This window comes from Crocodylus siamensis, chromosome 13, assembly GCF_052110815.1.
Source record: "Crocodylus siamensis isolate JL-2025a chromosome 13, ASM5211081v1, whole genome shotgun sequence".
Lineage (NCBI taxonomy): Eukaryota > Metazoa > Chordata > Crocodylia > Crocodylidae > Crocodylus > Crocodylus siamensis.
This window is the reverse complement of record NC_143407.1, coordinates 35,012,699-35,029,243: the sequence shown is the minus strand read 5'-3', so window position 1 is coordinate 35,029,243 and position 16,545 is coordinate 35,012,699. Positions and strand designations below refer to the sequence as shown.

Here is a 16,545-nt window from a genome sequence, read left to right as displayed (position 1 = left end):
TGAAGCATTAAATACAGCATTAGGTGTTACTTGTAGTTGTACGTTAAGGAATAATGTTATTTTTCTTGTACAATGTTTCAGAATGAAATTCCTGGATCCATTGGATAAAAATAGCTGTGGGTGGGTGTGTGACAAGACACTGTGGAAGCATGAATTCATGGTTAGCTAGTACAGAAAAACTAGATATTTCCTCCTAGGACAGGGACGTTGAGTTGAATGTGCATTTCCCTTTGCATATTTTATTCCGTTTCTTTTTTTTTATCACCAAACTTGTCAAGAAAGGAGGATTTAGCTCACAGCGTCAAACTATTGGGTAATAACATCACTCCACCAAGGCACTACTACAGGTTTGAGTTGTCAAGATAGTGGGGAAAACTCACTGTTCTTTGCCTTACAAGTGGCAGCGTATATGCGACACTCAGCAGTGATCTGGCGTGTGAATGTGGTATGTTCTTGAACTCAAATACCGTACTGACCGGTTTGGAGAGCAGCAGCTCTGAACTACTGCCCAAATCTTACGGTACTTTAAGTGTTATAATGATTCTACAGCTCCTTTGCCAAACAAAAAAATACAAAGAGTTAGTATTTTATTACACCACCTCCAGTGTGTGGGATAAGGGCTGCTTTCCATTTGGCTTCCTTGGTAGTGTTCTGCTTGCATGCTCCAGTACATGATCTATTGCATATTGAAACTTGCTGGGCAAAAGCTCAAATTAAATCATACCATCTGACCACAATTACACCATTCTTAAGCAGCTGAAGTGTATTTTTGTGAGTCTATGTATAAACATTATACTGTATGTGGAACCCAATATGTATAAAGAGGTATTCAGAGGAGACCATGGAACAGAACATGCTCACTTAAATGCATATATAATATACCAAGAGGGTAGTTCGTGTCTCTTGTTGCATGTAAATGTGGAACAAAAATTCTGGGTTAAGTGAAGCTAAAATGAGGAACTTTTAGTGCTGGGAGTGGTGATGCCGTTCTGTAGCTATTTTCAGCCTCAAGCTAGAGTTTGTATTTCTGAATGTTGCATTAATATGAAAAGTTTGTTGGACCTCTGGTTAATTTTGCTATATGCTCAGTTTGTACATAAAGAATACAGAGCTGAAGGAAGTCCAGGAGATGTATATCACTTCCTTTTTTATGCTCAGTTTAGCTGTCGTGGTAAAATGTAACCCCTCTCTTCAAATTCTGCTTTGAAAAGATGAGTGAGCCTATTCCTGCCACCCTTACTCACATGAATGGCCTTGCTGACTTGCCTAAATGGAACTAGCTGTCTGAGTGAGCACCGCTCTGGAACAACAAGTCCTGTTTTTCAAGTAGCTGCCTGAGATTTTGTTTTATACAAGTTACTCTGTGAGCAAGGGATCCCTTTTTGGAATGCCTCAGCTTCGTAAGGGCTCTGCAGTTAACTCCAGGCTGCCTCTTCCATTTAGTTTCCTTGACACCAGCTCAAATAACTGTGGAGCATCTATGATCTACGTGAAGGAACAAATGTTCGTAGTCCCCCTGGGGCTGCTAAGTCTCATTTCATAGAAACAGACAGTTTCTTCCTGTCCTGGCTGTTTTGGACCCCTGAGGACTCCCTGCATTTACCCTTCACTCCTGACAAGGTTTGCCTGATGCTCCACACCCTGTTTGCAGTTTTTATCCTTCTGGGAAAGGGTTAAAGAGGTTCTGCTGACTCACTAAGGCAGGTTGACTCATTACCCCACCCAGATATAAGGGAAATGGCTGTCTAGAGAGAGAGGATTCATACATTGTAAAGCCAGAAGGGGACCATTGTGATTGTGCAGTCTGACCTAAAAAACAGGAGACACTCTACAGCTTGAACTCAGAGCTGTTGGCTCTGCCTACCAGAAGGGAAGGGTGTGCGCAGAGCAGGCATGGGGTGGGACTCCTAGAAGCAGCCAAACCTGGAGAGGAGTCCTGCACTAAATATTGTACTGCTGAAGCTGCGTCTGATAGTAGCCTTTGAGCGCAGTTAGGGAAAGGCATCAGCTCAGCTTCTTTAATAGCTTTTAATATAACAGAATGATCTCGGCCTCTTCTGGGCTAAGATCAAGTGTAGTCGTTGCTGCGCTGGTCTGTTTCGCAGACTGAGATGGATTCCAGTGGCACTGTGTAGTGGAGGCTGCACCCTGTCCAATGCACTGCAGACAAGACACCCTATGAGTCTTGTAATTAGCTTCCCAGGATGCCTGCCAATGGATTTGGGTTTATCTGAAGCCCCAGGCTGAACAATTGAGTTTTGCTCAGTCGAGATGATTCAGAAAAGATTCAGCTAACTTGACCAGGAATAGGAAAATTTTCCCCCCAAAAGCCCAAAATCAGATCTCCTTGGCCTTTTAGCTAGGGACAGGTGATGGGGCCTCTGGGCTTGGGGCTTGAATCCCAGGGCCTCTGGGCTTGGGGTTTGCACGTAGGATGCCTGCCATGGATTTGGGGAGTATCCGAAGCCCCAGACCAATGGTTCTGGGAGGGAGGAATAAGATTAGAGCGGGCTTTATATTCCATTCCTTGACTTCTTTCTTACAACCCTCCTGACACAGTATCAGTGTGTGGTGGTTTCTGAGATGCAGATACTTGTCCAGGATTATCTAAACCATGGCCTTCAGTGCAACCAGGTTGTGGTGACCTTTGAACCAAAACTCAGACTTCTCCAAAATACAATCTGTGGCTTCTAAAGGTACTTTCCTTCATGTGCTTTCCCTGACCTTTGTGATGTCAGTTAACTAGCACATCCCTTGCTTCTTCCTGGTGATTGATAAATCTTTCTGATAACCACTAATTGCTCTCCTTAATCTTGAATTGCTTTCACTATCTTAACCTCTGCCTTCAATATGCAAAATAGCCCAAAATTCACATACAGCATACATCTTCTGCTCTACTTACTAATTATGTAGTTCTTTTGCACATTGATATATATAGAGATTGATATAAGTGTGTTTATGTCCACAGCTATCTCAAGGCTTTGTCACATTCATGTCTGTGTTTAACACGCTAATTTTTGGTGCATTTGGGGCAGAAGGGAGGAAATCCCAAACTTACTTTTGTCCATCAAACAGTTCACCTACCTATCAGCTACTTCTGTACCAGCAACCATCCGGGAAGGTACCAGGGAATCGGATTAGAGCAGGCTTTCTATTCTGTTCCTTGTTTGATGTTATATTTAGCAAACTGAGTGACTTCTTTCAATGCAACCAGGTTGTGATGACCTCTGAACTGAGTAACCTGTTTTTATTCAATTCTTTGACTCACCCCCCCCCCGCTCCAAGTTGGACTGCCCTCAGAAAGGAACTACTCAGTTTGCTAAATATAACTTCAAGCAAGAACAAGTTTTACCACAGTCATCCAGCTTCTCACTCTGCCTGTACCCCTCCAACCCCCTGGGAAAAGAAAGTGGGCCAGAGGAGTGTAGATCTATTTTGGAAAATAGATGGAAAAGCAAATTCCGAAGTCAAGGGTTTGGGATAGACAGAAAATAGCTCAGAGATGAAGCAGGATCTCTAGCCCATTCTCACTCATTGCACAAAGCAATGAAAATCATTTTCACTGCTGGTACATGATACTTCTGGTTCTCACCTCAGTTTCTTCCCTGTCTCAAGGCTGTTTATGCTGACAAGAAATTAGTGCTGTGAAGAATCACTGACTCTGATTTCATACATTTCATAGACATTAGGGCTGGAAGGGACCTCAGAAGATCGAGTCCAGCCCCCTGCCCAATGGGCAGGAAGTCAGCTGGGGTCATAGGATCCCAGCAAGATAAGCATCCAGGATTACAGGGTGCAACCCCATATAGTTGGTGTAAAAAGCCATGTGCCCTAATGGACTTAACAATATTTTGCCCTGAATCCTGTTTGTAAGTAAGTTTTTGCAGGCATCATCACAAAGCAAAAATTAATAGGCAGGCTCAGCTCTGCCTTTCGGCTAGACACCTGTCCTTTATTTTTCATTCGTTGTTGAGTGTCTGTAATTGCAATGCAACTTTCTACCTCCAGTATCTGGAGTTGCTTGTACTTTCCCACTGTTGGAATTGCATCTTGGGTGTCTTTTACATTCCCTGATTTTACCTTAAATTCTATCACTGGCCTTTTAAATCTTTAAACTTTTAAATTCCTGGCAAGTTGCATACCATTTCCCCAACCAAAGGCTACTGACAGTTCAAGTAGCAAGTATACCAATATGAAGTGGATAAATAGATCAGTGCAGCTCATAGTTATAACATGCACTGACACTACTTGTTTGATGCTCGGATAGAAGGGCTAGAGCTGTCAGCCATACAATAAGCTTTCTTGAACCAGGGACTTTTTATCTGATCAAGGCTTCTTTTGTTTTGCCTTGTCTGCTAGAGTTGTCCGATCGTGTGTTCCTGGCCTTCTGTCACTCTTGATTTCTTGGTTCTATTTTCTTTCTTCTACTATCAGAATCACCTTCTTTCTGTTATTTCCTCAGTAAGCTTTTAAAAACATTAAGGTAAAGAATTTCCCATATGTGGCTGTGTGCGTCTTTCGAGGGAAAAGTCCTTTTCCATATAGTCTCCTTCCCTGACCCTTTGTTCCGTGTGAATTTGAATTGCGTTGTTTATCTTAACGTCTTGTGCAATCCCGCCTTCTACAGAAGTCCCAGTTTCTTCAGTAAAAATACAGAAGTTAGAAACTTCCAGGAAGTGTCTAAACAAAGACAGCACCAAACCAAACCTCTTATTTCAAGAGAGCAATCCAGCAGCTAGAAAACTACAGTCTCCTAAGGGCAAAGGGATGACGGTCTCTCTTAACTTTACCTTATACACCAAAACATTAGTAACATGCCACTCCCCTTCACAAAAAAAAATCTCATCATTACAAAACAAATTACGAGTCTAAATGTGTGCCACAAACATGCCTGGCTGTTGATTTTGAAGCTTTCTTTTCTTACTGACTTTACAGGGAGTTCAATAGGCCCTAAAGCAGGTACCAGAGCAACTAGTTGAGAGAGAGGCACGTGTTAAGAGGTTGAGTTACTCTGGATTGCTTGCTTGATCTCTGAAGGAAAACCCTAACAAAATGCTGACAGATCACTTGGGCAGCAGACCTGGAGTGCATGTGTGTGTGATAACAGTGATGTCACTGAGTTGTAGTCCCCTGGGATTTTAAGACATAAGCTATAACACTAAATTGCTCATATGGATGGGTTTTGTTTGTATATGAGGATTAGGCTCATCTCTCATTCTGTGTGCACATTGCTGACAGCTAACACAGCTTTCTCCTTTCTTAGGACAGAAAAGTGCCTGTGATCGACATCACCTACCCGAAAGCTACCTCCAAGTTTGCCAGATCCTCTGTGGCTTGTCTTGAAACTACTAACATTGCTCCAACAAGTAGATGCGCTGACAGACTTGAGCACTAATGAACTTAGTTCGAACTGGATTAATCTCATAAGATTACACGTACTTAAACCTTGTCTAGAAGTCTCAAGAATTCTGCCACTTCCTTTTTCCTGACATGCCAGAACTACCATGGGAACAGCTGCTCCCAGGGGATCTCAGTGCTTCTGTCCCTAGTCTGAGCTAAAGCGTGCAGAAGTGAATGAAACCAGAAAAAGTTACAAAGATAAGAGTAACTTGCAGAGTTTCGCATGTCCTCCGGCTGAGTCACAAGGTCATTTCTGCATAAAAGGGGTTGCCACAGAGTTAACTTGGTAACGGCTTCCCTTGAAAGATGGTTTTGGGGTCCTAAAATAACTTTGGAGTCCCAGTCAGTGGCTGAAACCCCAGAAATATCTTGGGCGAGTGAGGGTGGAGAGAAATCAAGGGTGTGTTTCCCATCTAAAATTGGTCAAGATTTCTATGTTTAAACTCCACGGACTCCTTTTTAGTCATACCACAAGGGGGTGTGAGTATATGTCCCCCCCGCCCACTCCCTCCCTGTTTCCCCATGTAGCATTTTTATCACTATAGTATGTACTTGCTTGCATTTTAGTTAAGGTTTGGACAGCCCTGGCAATTGGGCCCTCCAGGGAAAGTTTCATGTTATGTCTCAAACCGAGGGAAAAGTCCTCCAGGCTGATTTTAGGGCACAACACAATGCTGTCGGGTTACAGAATGTGGCGCAGTTAAGTACATTTTAGAATAAACAAAAAAAATTATGGCTTCAGTTAGAAGGAAGAGGTCAAAGTATCATTAGCACCCTTTCTTTTTCCCCTATTTCTAGTGCTATATTTTATCATACAAAAATTCTCTCTTCCATCTTGCGCAGCAGAGACTCTGTGAGGGCTCTGAGAGGTCATTAATCTTTCCTCTTTCCGGCATGTGCGTGGATGCCATATTCTGTGCATTACTGCAGCAACTTTTTCACAAAATGAGTTGACTACATCTGAGAACAGTTGCAATCTATAGCACAGCAATGGCACCATCTTGTGGTTGTGGGAAATCAGGTTGAAGAATTTCTGAAGTTACCTGACTTAGTCAGGGCCTCGCATTGGAAATCTGCAGAGCTGTGCTCCAGAATGTAAGTTTTCACTTTAAAAAAAGAAACCGTTTCTAGCTCTTGAATGGAATTTCTGGTAGACCAGAATCCTGAATAGAACTTCAATTTCACAGCAATCATTAGGAAATCTACATTTAAAAAATAAGTTTTAGATACTGCAGGATTTCCCAGCTGCCCAGCCGAAGTGCCACACTTTTGCCACCACAAAATAATAGCCATCTTGCAGCACAGGAGCTGGGCAATTAATTATATTCCCTAAAAGGCAGTGAACCTTACCAAATGTATATCAGGGTAATTGATACTTAAGGATTAATATTTTTTGGTCATTGTTATCACAGTTTTTCCAGGGTTGAATATTAGGATGTGCAGTTTAAATTTAAAATGCTAAATTGAAAAACTGTAATCCACTGCATCCTTCCGGTCCACTGAAGCATGTCAGTCAACACTCGCCTAGGCACTGAGACTTCAGCCTGAAAAAAGATATCTGAACCTTGAAGAAATATGCAAAGAGAAAGTAAAGATAAGGAGCTACCTATTCAAGTAGATAGGGGTGTATTTTTCAGTAAGTTTTATTTTACTAAATGCACAAACTTACTTTTATAAAATGGACCTGTTCACTATAGGTAATAATACTGCCAGTCTAGATATAAAACTTTCATCACTTAAAAAAAAAAACCAACCACCCCGCAAAAAACAACAACAAGCACAGTGTTTGCACTGCAGTCACCTGAACAGTTTCTGTCTTGGAAGCTGATGCAGAAGGCCTTGCTTTGTGGATACCTTCTGATGAAGGCCCATTGGCAAGCATTTCAAAATCAAAGGCTGGCATAACTAGACAGAACCTGTTCCAGAGCTGTGAAGCAGTCCAGAAAGTCCTCCTCCTCAATCCCAAACTTAGTGTACTGGTGAACATATGCCCTAGTGGGGAAAAAAGGTTAGATAAGTAATTGAAAACCAAAACAGGCAAGATGTGATACATTACTGGCCCCCCCAGAATCCAACACTGAGAAACAACTGTGTATTTAACTGAGTAGCAGACAACCACCGTGGACGGTTTTCACCCTGATGAACCCTACCTCGGTTATTACTGATTTTGTAATTCATACTAGATAATGCAATTTTACTGACTTCTTATAGTGTTTATAAGATCAAATACACTACTTTAAAAAGACACAATGCAATTCTAAGTATTATTTTGTCTAGCTTCTCAGGGAATGCAAAGACTAGGGACTTGCCTTTTTTTTTTTCCCCCTTAACAGCTGCAGAGCCACTAAGAGTGATTATCATGCTTGGAAGCAGCAGTTTAGACTACAGTTTACATAGGGGTAAAGTATTCTGTCAAGACAGGCTTCCAGTGAAATTGCTGCTTATCAGTTGTTTTTTTTTTACAACAGGTGGTAAATGCAGGAACAGCACTAATAAAAGCAGCTCTCCCCTTGAGCTCTTAGCCACGCACTCCAGGCATGAATAACTCCCACATTTATTGGATGTTTGTCCTCTGACATCCAACAGTTTTGGCTTCATGGTGACCAAAGTAGAGAAGGAATTATTTCTCCAGTTGAAGTCTGGTTTTAAAGAAGAGTAAAGCTCACAGGACAGAGCTTTCATAAATATAGAAACCCCAAAAATGTTTTTTAAATGAAGCCAGGAATCTTGCTGTTTCCTGGAATGTGAAGCCTGTCTATGTACAATTTAGAAATTGTGCAATTGGTAAAAGAGTTTTCTATGTGTTATTTTTAGGATGGGTTATTTTACCCCTCTCATTTTTAGGATGGTCATTTTGGAATGCACAAGTCTCATTTTGGGGTATTTTAGCACTACGAAAAGTGCCAGTTTGACAGCACTGATAACTCTGGTGTGATTTACCCATTAAGCCTGTGGTTCTCAACCTCTCCAGAGTCAGGGCATCCCTCCACTACTTTTTTTAATGTGGCGGTACCCCCAGTTGAGAAGCTCTGTTGGTGCTCCCTTAGATTACCTCAGTGCTTCACAATGGGGTTTTGCTGCCTCCAGATAAAATTGCCCCACACTTGCTGCATGCTTCTCCTGCATTAGGGCTCTCTAATGAGCCTAAAGATGGCAGGAGCTGCCTCATGCTGTGCAGCCCTTCCCAGTCTGCCCCCCACTCTCCTCCCAAAGATAGGGATATGAGTGGACCTGTCCCACCTCTCTTTCTCAGAGAAGTGTGAAAGGGGCCAGGCTGGGCCCCGACTCCTACCTGTTTTAGGCTGATCACAGCCTTAATGCAGCAGGAATGCGTAGAAAGGTTTTACCTGGCTGCCCCTGTAGCAGCAACACCTGCACTGCAACACCCCTGACAGGGGCCTATAGAACCCCAGTTGCATTAAACAGACATAAGACAGTCAGTGCAAACTCCCCCATGCTGCTCTACCATTGTGCTTCAACCCAAGAGGTGTTTTCTCCAGACTACCAGAGAGTCTGCAAGCTCATTATTAGATTTCTATACTGTGACTGCTGAAAGAAGAAAAGGCGGAAAATGGTTCAAAGCCACCAGCCATTTGACCAAGGTCACCAAACAGCCACTGGCCTACAGACAACACTTTACTGTGTTTAGAGAATACTGTGAGACTTGGCTTCTAGCAAGTCCTGTCTGAAATAGCTGGCTCAGGGTTACAGAAGCTGAGACTTTGCTCCCCTATGCATGAACTTATGTAATTCTGCATAATGCTCATACTTTTACAGCAAAAAAATAAACAGCAACATACAGTCTGGCCTGAATTTGTACCTCAGACACACATGCTCCTCTCTATCAGTCTCTCAGTAACATTTGGACCATTTATTTCTATATTTGCATGCCTTCGGTAATGGAGCTGGCATTGCTGTTTTTAACTGTGACTTTTATTAACCCAAATCAGAATTAACTCTGAAACAGCTGTGAAACAATTTGCAAGCACTGTTACTATAACAATATTGGATTTTTTTTAATCTAAACGATGAAACACCATTATTTTCACTTACTTGGAAGCAAACATATTCCACGCCTTCCCAACAATATCGTCTAGAGGCTTCAGCAGAAACTGGCTATTGCTGACCAAAGCAGCAGACTTTTCATACTTGTTAAAAGCTCTTGGTGTTTTCCATACATTAAAAGCATCCTGAGGGTTTAGCCACGAGGTATATAATGCGGCATCTCTGAAACCTCCTGTAGTGGAAATAAGACAACCTTTTCTGACTGATGCTGATAAAAGTAGGGTTTTCTTTAATAAGCTCAGCTACAATATTCCCATCAAAATATTTCACATAGTAATGTACATGAAAACTGATGATCCTTCTTTAAATCTACTAAATTAATCCAATTGAAAAGTAACCTGCAAAAGGAATGTTTAAAACTGGTGCTGTGCCTGGAAGGCCACCAAGTTGTTTGTCTGACCTCAAACAACCATAAGTAAGGGGAAGCTGCAACTTTATCTCAATCTTTATCTTTATGTCTTGGCTGATGCTTAGAAGCACAGTCTTGGTGGTGTAGCACGGGTAGATGAGCTTGGAAGACCCCAGTTTGAGAGAAAGCAGAATTGTGGTAGGTTACACACCTATAGATTTCCATTCCACCAGTCCTCTGAAAGCCTCAATTTTGGCTTGGAAGATTCGTTAGGCTTCTAAAGTGGCTTCCACATGATGATGGGTCAGTGAAACTGCAGCTATTCCCACAGATTTTCCCAGACAGTTTAGTGCAGCTTGGATACAAAAGTTACTCTTGTACCATATGGTAGTAAGAAAGATGTGATATTCCCCCATTCCTACAGTAGCTCTGCTTCCTTTCAAGTAGAATACTGACCAAGAATCTTGTCACAGAAACAGTATTTGGTGTTCTAAGCAGCACTGGTAGGTGCTGGCATAGCAGTATCTTGATATGCAAACACAGTAGTACCTAGCGACTGATTACACGACCTTGGACATTAGAATGCGTTTCCCAAAGGAACACGGACCTTAATGCTCTAAAATCTGTAGCCTTCATTTTTTTACTTTCTCCAGAGGCTGTCACATGTAAGCAGTAGGAAAGCGATAAATAATACACTGTATTTTGTTTTTCTCACCTACATCCACACTTTGCACATCTTTTCCTCTCAGGATAGCCAGGTTGGCAACAGAAGTGTTAAAATGCGGTGCTCTACTCGGAGAGCATTTTTGGGAGACAGGGAGTCCAGGCAATGGTGGTCGCACCTGCCAATTGATACCTGGAAAGAAATTTTTGCAAGAGTAAAAATTAAAGAAAATGAATGATTTGATCGTGCGATGCACCCTTTTGTTTGTTGATTCCTGTTGTCCTGATGCAAAACATGGCTGCACTGAGTAAGAGGTACAATAGGCTAGCTGGAGACAGCTAGTGAAATAGGGCACCTGGCTGAGGCTGTTCTATAGGAGTGAGCAGCCACCATTTTGGGCTGCAGGCTGAAGTTACCAGAAATTTAGATCAGCAGCAGGTGGGGGCTAGGACTCAGGCACCACCACCACTTTTCCCTGTGGCAGCACGGAGTAAGTGCTTACAGCCACCATTTCTTCCTTTGGCACCAAATGCTGCCAAAGCCACGTGTCCATGGGCCAAATCTAGCCTGTAGGTTGCTGACCTTTGTGCTAACACATGTAATCTCTACTCACTAATTGAGCTGCAATTACTCAACTCTAGGAGAAAATAGGACCAAGCCTGCAGTTCTAATATAGCAAGTCTCCTGCTGCAGTTGCTAATCCTGACAGACTGTACGCTTGTGTCTGTAGTAAACCGTTCACCCTTGTACCCTGATGGTGCCTACTGCCTAGACAATGTAACTAGAAACCATGTTTCAGTTTTCCATGCGTCTATGTAGCTGATATGGGGAGGCTTAAGTATGCAATTTTTAGAAGTGGAAGGAGTATGAAGGATAAATGTAGCAGAACTTGGAATCCAAGGGCTGTTCCAAGTGGATCATGTAAATAAAATACATAGCTCCCTATGGTTTTAATTTGTTGTACATATTTTTAATATTTGAGGTGCCTAGGAACAAAACCAGGATATAGCAGAAATGAGCTGGAAGGTGTTTTGGCAGCTGAATTATTCAATGGAGGAGGCAGCTGGGTATGTACAGAAAAATTCCTGCTGTCTAGAAAAAGGGGTTCCTCCTCCTGAACTGCAAGTAAACTCCCAAAGGCAGTACGCCAAATTGCAAAAAAAAAAAAAAAAAAAAAAATTTGTTGAAGGCGTGACAGGTTTCTGAGTGTGCCTGCAAACCTCTTACCTTCCTCCATTTTAGCATGAGCAATAAGCATCTGCCTCAGGTGTTTGATGAGTCCAGGCCAAGTGAACGTGCTATATGCCAGGGAGTTCTCAGACATCTGAGGAATATTACGAAGACCCAACATCTTGAATTCAGGATGGGGAACTAAAGAGTCCATTAAATCTCCTGAGAAGAGAGAAGAAAAATAGGTACTTTGTGACTACTCAAATAAATGATACTGAGATGGTAAGGAGTTTCACAGGGTCTGACAAAAGCTGTAATGTGGTCCAAGATAAAACTCAGGCTTTACATGCAAATCTATATACATCAGAAAGAATATTATATTGCTGGGTTCTATATTAACAGGCTGGCACTCGACATTACCATACACAGCTCACTAAAACTTTCTGCTCACTGTTAAATTGTAATTTAAACCCCCTCACTCCTCAAATATTTGGGGGTATGTGTAAGGACTGGGATGGAAAATAATACTGAAGGTACTGATAATACTATTATATTAGCTGGTAGAATGTTGGGTTCTGTTCTAGTTACTTTGTTGCAAAGATGCAGCTAAAAAGAAAGAGTTAAAAAAATTAAAATAAGAGGCACAAAGGAGAATTCTATATGAGAGATGCAGACTATTTAGAAAGGAGATGTGGTTAAGGGTACACAAAATTACAAACAGCTTAGAAAAACTGGGCAATTATATGGATAGTGAGAATAACTTGGTGACATCCAATGCAATTATGTGTAGGGAATATAAACCCTCATTGTTAAAGACAAAAGTTGGCTACAACCTGATGTGGGCAGGGAAGAAATTTTCCCCTATGGCCAAATTATTTCATAATTTTCCCCTGAGTATATCTTAAACCTTCTGCAAAGCATCTGGTAACGACAACTTGTCGGAGAGTGGGTACTAGACAGACTGCCACTTTGACCCAATAAGGCAATTTCAGTGTTTTCAGTCATTTATTCTACAACAACTTCAAATGTGTTTTGTTGTATCATTTTCCTTTTAAAACTACACGTTTTTTTCTCTTGCCTATTTACTTTGCAATTTTCCCATGAAGGAGAACTGCTCCATAAATACACGAACAAAAAATAAAAAAAAGAGGGAGCAAATTTGAGTTCCTGAAGCAAGGACACATCAGACAAGGATGTGAAAATTAATGGCCCTTGCGTTTATGTCTGGTCTGAAATGTTGTAGGTACATTTGTCTGGCCTGCAAGATATAGATGCTGTCCTTTTGTTACAGGGACACAAGGGTAAGATGACATAAATCACGCACTACAAGGGCCACATACCACTTTGATTCAGTTTTCATAGGGATTTATATAAACTTTTATCTGGTTTCACTTTGCATAAAGTTTTCAATCTTAAAACTTGAAGCAAAATCACAGACCTGCACTTGTTTGTTTTTTTTCTGAAATGTAAATCAGTCCCAGGTGATGCCAACAATTTTGGAAAGAAAAACAAAACATTTTTTGGCAAAGGATGAGACCAACACTCAAATTATCTATCCTCGCCTTTGCTCCAAAACTGACATAACCTGTCAAGTCACTTAGTCTCAGTTTCCCCATCTTAAAAACATGGGATAACAGTGACTCGTGAGGGGGCTGGGAAGTTTTAAATCACTGACTAAAGATCCTTGGAAGGAAAGCATTGCATGGCACAAGACACCATTAAAATAAGATACCGAGTGGATTTCTGCTGTACCGAACAGCACTTTCTGAGGTGTGAGTAGGCTGAAAGACACTTCCCAGCTGGTGTGCAATGACTCTATTTACATCCCTGAATGAGATCTGCTTGATATTCATTAGCTGAGCACAGATCTTGTGGATGGCATCATTTTCGTGAACAAGGAGAGCATCTGAAGACTGGTACAGGTGAGAGAGCGTCAGAACTGAGTTGTAGTTTTGGACAATAACCTGAAAGCAGAGAAGCACACAAGCAAATGTTGGCCAATACAGAAAGAATCAGTCTTAAACTTTTCCTCCACACCTCCTCCTTTAGGACATTTGTTATGGAGTGAATGCTTTGCTATCCCTGAGCTTCTGCAATGAAATCAGATTCTCTTGGACAGAGGACAAGACCCGCCTGGGTCACGTGATCCACAGCTATGTTTATGCCATGAAGGTTAGAAAGAAGCTGCATGAGCATCCTGTGTAGTAACCTGGACAAAACGGCTTGAGACCAAGGTTCAATTTCCTGCTGTGTATTCCTGGGCAAGGCCCTCTGTTTTTCTGTGCCTCAGTTTCCAATGCGTTAAACTGGGATAAATGGTACTTCACTGTCACAGAGATGCTATGAGGATAAATTAAACCTATCTGCTTGAGAGATGTTTAGACACTCTGATAGAAAGGTCTTTTAATAACTTCAGATAGCCTCTGAAGCAACAGAATTAAGTCTTGCAGTTGGGATTACAGTACCACAGATATAAGCATCTTTTACCAGCCTGTTGATTTTTGTGGTTTTACAATCCTGTTCTTTAAATAGTCTTTTTTTTCTATGTGAGAGGCTCAAAGCAACTCTCAGTAAATGATCAGACTGATACACAAAGTTACTGTCACAAATGCAATAAATTGTAAAAACTGTTTTTAGTTCTAGGCATTTTAAGTGTTACTTGTGACAACAGCAGGCAAACCAACGGCAGTTCACTCTTTTTAATGTTGGCTGTTTCCCATTAACTATAATTAAGTTTTGCAGAACTCAAGATCCCTTGAGGAGCTTTAACATTCACCTCACCAGTTCCATATGGCCAGACAACCTGGTTTAGTATAAATGAGGCTGGAAAAGCATCCCGTAAGCACTGGGTCACAAACGCTCCCATGCCTGACCCTGTACCACCAGCCATGCTCATTACTGTGAAAAATCCGCTGAGTCTATCACATTTCTCTGCCTCCTTCTGGACCAGATTCATGATCGCATCTTTGTGTCTGGGCCCATGAACAGAGTAACTGCAGTAGAGAAGAAAAAGCAAAAACTTTCACATCGCATCACAACAAAAGCAGTAAGAAGATATATAAAACAGGTTTTTCTTTAAAAAAAAAAAAAAAAAAAGTTATATGGCTTTGTCACTAATTCTCCTTGAAGAGAATAATCTTTAATTCTTCCATTGTGCTACTGATCCGGCATTTACAGGTTTTTTAAGTCAGATTCCTTCAAACCTTTACATCACATAGCTTGATGTCTAGATGATGTCCTGATTACTTGTCACCATTTATACCAGTAGTATATCTTTGATAAATATCACTCTTTTTGCTTGCAAAAATACCATCATCTGTCTACAATAGCAATAACTCCTGCTCCAGTTAGATATACAGTGCATTATTTCATAGTTGCAATCATACTGTTTCTACAAGAGAATGGCTATGAACTCAGTTACATTATTATTAACAGAGCTTCAGATCATTCATACCCATTTGCCCAGTTGTTTCCAGACCCTTGTTTCTGACAGAAATGTGACTGATGGTCATACTTCCAGCAGCCAGATCTAGCAGCCATTGATACAGTCTGACTGATTACTTTAGGTTCCATGTCAACAAGTACAGCCCGAGCAACAGGTACTGGAGAAAGGTGGGGAAAAACAAAAGAAACTATCATGCCTAAATCTTGTAACATGGAAAAAAAAAAAATCTTATGTGCATAGGAACTTAGCAAGGCCCAAATCAAATCACCCCCCATCTTACTCATGGAAGTTGCACCACTAACTTCAGTGAAACAGTACATCTGAATAAGGTAACATTTGATGTTTCATATTTTAAAAGGAGCTTTCATCCATCCAAAAGCTTTGCTAATTCTACATAGAATGAAAATCATTTTAGTAAGGAAATCTTTGCTGTTGGCTGGCATTAAATATAGGAAGATTTCATGCCCTAACTGCAGGTTTGGATCTACTTACCCGTGAAATAACAGAAGTCTGGAAAGAAAAAGTTTGTCTGGGTGAGAAACATCTGTGTTAGTGCTCATGGATGTACAGGGCAATCAAAAGCACTAAGCAAGTAGAACAGAACACTGCAGTAGGCATGTTCCCACATGGGAAAGGGTGGGCTTGAGGTTAAAGCTTAGGGTTTAGAACAGCTGGATTCTGTTTTCAGCTTTGACAATGACTTGATCGGTGACCCTGGTCAAGTCACTTAATCTCTGTGTCGGCTTTCCACGTGTAAAATGGTGGCGACGACACAGCTAATTCACAGGAGCTTGTATGTTGGGCTGGTAAATTCACGAGTCTCTATATAATACATGCTTGGACGACATTCAAAGTATTAATGAGCACAAAGGCAATTAGCACTGAGGGACAAAAAACCTCTCAAATACTGTACCTCCAGTTTTCTCCTCACTGAAAAAACGTTCTTTACAAGCTTCCTGATAGGATTCATTCTCCTTCTTGGAGCACAGCCCATGTGTACTGTGGAAATCGCTGCAGATGGCATTGAACACCTCGTGGCCAATCTGATTACCACACTGACCAAGCTGCACTGTGACTATTGACATTCTTCACTTTGGATTTAATCCTAAAAAAGAGAGGTATGCTTTTATTTGCTGTGGCTAAAACAAGTCATGAGTAGGCAGCTGTTCAGCCATTCTGTAACCTGGGTAAAGAACAGACTGATTTTTCAGATACAATTCACCCTATGTTTAGAGGGTTTCCCAAACTAGTTAAATTGTGTCACTGCATTGATCTAGTAGCTGAAACTCCTCAGAGAAGGCTGCAGTCAACAATCACGTTCCATCCCCACAGGGATAGTGATGTGTTTCAGTGGGAATTGGGCAGGAAAATTTGTTCCCACCAAATGCTAGTCAGGCCAACAAAATCAGCCTCCCTGGGTTTTATGTGGTACTGAAGGCAGTCTTATTTCAA

At 41.4% G+C, this 16,545-nt stretch overlaps 1 protein-coding gene across 5 annotated transcripts in view; it reads right to left on the bottom strand.

Annotated features, from left to right (window-relative positions):
• TUBD1 (tubulin delta 1) overlaps positions 1-16,545 on the bottom strand; it is a 40,224-nt gene that overhangs the window by 20,676 nt on the left and 3,003 nt on the right. For 2 of the 5 annotated variants that reach the window (XR_016438876.1, XR_016438877.1), the window contains exons 2-9: positions 16,007-16,198; positions 15,103-15,250; positions 14,425-14,641; positions 13,381-13,612; positions 11,706-11,870; positions 10,530-10,670; positions 9,454-9,637; positions 7,202-7,392 (exon numbers count right to left, since the gene is read on the bottom strand). Coding sequence is in view for 3 of the 5 variants with exons in the window: in XM_090025473.1 (XP_089881599.1) it covers positions 7,290-7,392; positions 9,454-9,637; positions 10,530-10,670; positions 11,706-11,870; positions 13,381-13,612; positions 14,425-14,641; positions 15,103-15,250; positions 16,007-16,178 (1,362 nt within the window). In the remaining 2 variants the exon portion in view is untranslated. Of the gene's footprint in view, positions 1-12; positions 7,393-9,453; positions 9,638-10,529; positions 10,671-11,705; positions 11,871-13,380; positions 13,613-14,424; positions 14,642-15,102; positions 15,251-16,006; positions 16,199-16,545 lie in introns of those variants that run through there. The other 3 variants (XM_090025473.1, XM_090025472.1, XM_090025474.1) reach the window with 2 other exon arrangements.